The sequence below is a fragment of the Carassius carassius genome, chromosome 26, assembly GCF_963082965.1.
Source record: "Carassius carassius chromosome 26, fCarCar2.1, whole genome shotgun sequence".
NCBI classification, from domain to species: Eukaryota; Metazoa; Chordata; class Actinopteri; order Cypriniformes; family Cyprinidae; genus Carassius; species Carassius carassius.
Window position 1 is genome coordinate 25,254,088 of NC_081780.1, and position 5,048 is coordinate 25,259,135.

At 37.4% G+C, this 5,048-nt stretch overlaps 1 protein-coding gene across 2 annotated transcripts; it reads right to left on the bottom strand.

Moving 5' to 3' along the window:
• Positions 1-340: 340 nt before the first annotated feature.
• LOC132106140 (gastrula zinc finger protein XlCGF7.1-like) lies at positions 341-4,459 on the bottom strand. Of its 2 annotated transcripts, none has more exons than XM_059511792.1 (2): positions 4,261-4,459; positions 341-987 (listed from the first exon to the last, which is right to left on the bottom strand). In XM_059511792.1, the coding sequence occupies exons 1-2, from the start codon at positions 4,355-4,357 to the stop codon at positions 347-349; spliced, it is 738 nt and encodes a 245-aa protein (XP_059367775.1). In that variant the 5' UTR covers positions 4,358-4,459; the 3' UTR covers positions 341-346. The 2 variants fall into 2 exon arrangements, with proteins under 2 accessions (XP_059367775.1, XP_059367776.1); XM_059511793.1 differs by lacking the exon at positions 4,261-4,459 and adding an exon at positions 1,246-1,451.
• Positions 4,460-5,048: the final 589 nt, after the last annotated feature.

Genomic DNA, 5,048 nt, shown 5'->3' on the forward strand with positions numbered 1-5,048 from the left:
ATTTCATATGCATTTCATGTATTTAATTGGGCATGCTAAAGAATCATTATGTAAGGAATAATTGACGATGAGCCATTGAATTATTAAAAAAAATAATGCACACCTGAGGTGGTGATGCAGCCACGATGAACTGTAATGCGGTCAAGAGAGCTGCCTGGAACAACGTTTACCGTGCATTTCCCTGAAAATAATTGCACACCTCAGAACATTCGTCAGCCAATCAGATTATGCATTCAACGGCCCTGTAGTATAATAGATTATAAAACATTTGTATTTATTATTACATGATTCATGAGATGTTTCTTGTCTGTGAAACTATCCACAAATGATGACAAAAATAGTTCTTTCACATGTGAAACCTCATGTGGTTTTTAAGGGCTCCTTTATATTTGAAACTCTTTCCGCAGTGATCACATGAAAACACCTTCTCTCCAGTGTGAACGCTAATGTGCCGGTTAAGGCTTGATTTTCGGTTGAAACATTTTCCACATTGTTGGCAGGTGAAAGGCTTCTCTCCAGTGTGAACTCTCATGTGGTCGTTTAAGTGATCTTTTTGACTGAAACACTTTCCACAGTGTTGGCAGGTATAAGGCTTCTCTCCAGTGTGAACTCTCATGTGACCTCCAAGGTTTGCAGAATGAGTGAAACTCTTTCCACACTGAGGGCACACATAAGGCTTCTCTCCGGTGTGAATTCTAATGTGGTTTCTAAGAGTTACTTTTTGACTGAAACACTTTCCGCACTGTTGGCAGGCATAAGGCTTCTCTCCTGTGTGAACTCTCATGTGTTTTTTGATACCCTTTCTATTGAAACTCTTTCCACAATGTTGGCAGGTGCGATAACTACTTCTTGTCTTTTGTTTCATTTTTCTTGAAGTTATTTCGGCCTTTGAGCAACTAAAAGATTTTTCTCCAGTTTTAAAATCATTTTCATTCTTATATTTCATTTCCTTCAGTTCTTGACTCTCCTCTTTCAGCACCATCAGGTCTAAGGCAAAAAAAAAAAAAAAAAAGAGCACAAAGCAAAAGATGTCATTCAGCGTCAAATCCAACATACTACTAGATCCTATACACATTACCCAACTGAAAGAAGTATTACATGTGATCTGAGAACCACTTCTAAACATACTTTCTTTAGGATATCTCTCAAAAATAGTGTTTGTATTTTTGTTATTCTTTCCCCTAATCTCCCTTCTTTTTATACTTTCACTATCCTAGTAACATCCCATTGGTCCACTCTGCACACCTGATCCCTGTGTTCCTGTGAGATCATTGGCCAGTCCTCCAATCTGCGGTGCGTTTACCAAAAGCATTTGCCTCGTTTCCACCAGAACAAGTGAACCAGGAACTTTTTCCCCGAGGAACTATTTTCCCCCAGACCTGTTTTCTGTGTTTCCACCGCGGTCTAAAGTACCGTGGAGATTAGGCAAATAGTCTGGTGATGTAGGTCTGTGTGTGTGTTACAAAGTAAGCATATTTCAGACTTCATTGGTAGTTCGGACTTTGCGCATTCAACTCGGGAGTGTGATGTCTGCGATGACGCAAATCCGGTAATTCTGCAAACAGCAGCGTGCTTCATAACATCAGTCAGCTGAACTTGGCTACGGCTATATACATATAGTCATTACAATGAAACAAAATATTATATCAATTGCCTCTTTTTATTTTCATTTTAACATATAGATAAATTGAATACAGACCAACGATTACCTGTTAGATTTATCCAAAACGAATTATACTTTATGTTTAACCACTAAAGAGACATCAGAGCCAGCGGCACACATCAGAAGGTCTAGCCAAGTTGATACTGTTCTAGATGATAATAAGCAGTATCATAAGCAATGATTCTGAATTCTTACCTGAAATACTTTTAAAATTGCATTTCTTGAAACAATAACAGTAATATTTTGAAAATTATCCAAATAAATGGCGGTTGAAATCAATCACTACCTCGCAAGCAGGGACTTTCAGAGGGGAATTTCTTTTTACCCTGAACTTTCTTTAGATCCTGGTTCCTGCGGTGGAAACACACAGAGTACCAGCCCAGAGTCCCTAGTTCCTGGGTAAAGTTCCAGCGGTGGCCATTTTTAGCTATATACAGGTGCTGGTCATGTAATTAGAATATCATCAAAAAGTTGATTTCAGTAATTCCATTCAAAAAGTTAAACTTGTATATTATATTCATTCATTACACACAGACTGATATATTTCAAATGTTTCTTTCTTTTAATTTTAATGACTATAACTGACAACTAAGGAAAATGGAAAATGAAAATGTCGTTAGTTCCATTTAACTCTACTGGTAATGATGGAAAGCATGACCATAGTTGCTTTTGGGAATTACACCCCTGATTGGTGGCATAAAAGTGGAGAGCAGACACCACTCGCAAGGCCCTGGACCAGTGGTCTCCAACATGGTGGCACCGGGTCCCTGGTAGCCGCATGGAGTTTGTAAGTCGCCCCCTACTTTTTATAAATAAAAGCAACACCCATAAAATATTCACAATGTTCTCCTCTCTCCACCTACGCTGAAGGCAAATACAATGGCAACCATCAGCTCAAATTATGATGCAGCTGATCTGATTTACTGACCCACAGCCAACCTTCACCTACACTTATTGCACTCTTTTCTTCCTCAAGAGAGATCAGGAGGTTAAAGTAATGTTTAACACAGAAAATCCAAATTTGAATCTAGTAGCAGCTGATGGATTTGATCATTATTACAAGTGCGTCTAAATAAAGTTCAATGTCATGGAAAAGTTCATTAATTTCAGTAATTCAACTCAAATTGTGAAACTCGTGTATTAAATTCAATGCACACAGACTGAAGTAGTTTAAGTCTTTGGTTCTTTAAATTGTGATGATTTTGGCTCACATTAAACAAAAACCCAACAAATTAGAATATGGTGACATGCTAATCAGCTAATCAACTCAAAACACCTGCAAAGGTTTCCTGAGCCTTCAAAATGGTCTCTCAGTTTGGTTCACTCGGCTTCACAATCATGGGGAAGACTGCTGATCTGACAGTTGTCCAGAAGACAATCATTTCCAAAGAAGCTGGATTTTCACAGAGTGCTGTATCCAAGCATGTTAATAAAAAGTTGAGTGAAAGGGAAAAAGTGTGGTAGAAAAAGATGCACAACCAACCGAGAGAACCACAGCCTTATGAGGATTGTCAAGCAAAAAAATTGATTCAAGAATTTCAAGGAATGGACTGAGGCTGGAGTCGAGGCATCAAGAGCCACCACACACACAGAGGTGTCAAGGTATTTGCTGAAACACAAACAATGTCAGAGGCGTCTTATCTGGGCTAAGCAGAAGAAGAACTGGACTGTTGCCCAGTGGTCCAAAGTCCTCTTTTCAGATGAGATCAAGTTTTGTATTTCATTTGGAAACCAAAGTCCTAGAGTCTGGAGGAAGGGTGGAGAAGATCATAGCACAAGTTGCTTGAAGTCCAGTGTTAAGTTTCCACAGTCTGTGATGATTTGGGATTCAATGTCATCTGCTGGTGTTGGTCCATTGTGTTTTTTGAAACCCAAAGTCACTGCACCCGTTTATAAAGAAATTTTGGAGCACTTCATGCTTCCTTCTGCGGACCAGCTTTTTAAAGAAGCTGATTTCATTTTCCAGCAGGATTTGGCACCTGTTCACACTGCCAAAAGCTCCAAAAGTTGGTTAAATGACCATGGAGTTGGTGTGCTTGACTGGGCGGCAAACTCACCAGACCTGAACGCCAGAGATAATCTATGGGCTATTGTCAAGAGGAAAATGAGAAACAAGAGACCAAACAATGCAGATGAGCTGAAGGCCACTGTCAAAGAAACCTGGGCTTCCAGACCACCTCAGCAGTGCCACAAACTGATCACCTCCATTTGAGGCAGTAATTAAAGCAAAAGGAGCCCCTACCAAGTATTGAGAACATGTACAGTAAATGAATATAATTTCCAGAAGGCCAACAATTTTTATTGGTCTTATGAAGTATTCTAATTCGTTGAGATAGTGAATTGATGGGTTTTTGTTAAATGTGAGCCAAAATCATCACAATTAAATGAACCAAAAGACTTTATTTATTAAATACATGAGTTTCACAATTTGAGTTTAATTACTGAAATAAATTAACTTTTCCATTACATTGTCATTTCGTATCTAAATGTAGAGTTTAAGTGAGAGTAGAAAATGGCCTTTTATGAGAACACATGAAAATTATTTGAGAAAATACAGGACAAAATAATTCAGCTTTGAAAAAAAAAAAACATCCAACCTGTTTGTTCCTCAGTATCTTCATGTTTGACTCTGAATGTTTCTTCAATCTTCATGTCTTCACTCTCCTCTTTAATAAATGCCATCTTTATAATCATGTGTCGTGGATCTCAGCTGCTTCAGGAGTTTTTCTGTGTTTGAACTCTCAGTCCTGTTTAAGAACAGAATAATTAACAGATTGAAAAATACATGTAAATTAAGTTCATTGGGAAGAGAGTCAGAGAGAGTGTTAATAGACTTAAATGATCTATTAAAGACGTATACAAAGTTAATATTAGATATTTAAGATTTATGTTTATATTTCAACTATTTGTACATAATATATTTGATGATAGATTACACTTTCATGAAAACATTTGCAGCTGTATGGGCTGAAATATGTGCCACCAGAAACTGAATTTGAATTGCTAAACTTGAATAATTGCATTGAATAACTGAATTTGAATAACCTAATTTGAAAGTGTATTGTTTAATTTGAATCATTGCATTGAAAATCTGAATCTGAATTGTATAATTTGAAATTGTATTTATTCAAAAACTGAATCTGAATTGTAGCCGAATAAAATTTGTCCAATAAAATTTAAACCTCACTTAAAAATAAACTCTCTATATATCTTCACATTCACTTCTCACAATTCAGATTCAGTTCTCAAATTCAATTTCAAGTTACTGAGACAGACATCCGGGTAGTTGGAGGATGAAGGAAGAGCAATCGAGCACAGATCGATAGATCGCGTTCATTGGCGCACAGGAGCCAATCAGAACCTACGTTTTGAAGCATAGTACGTA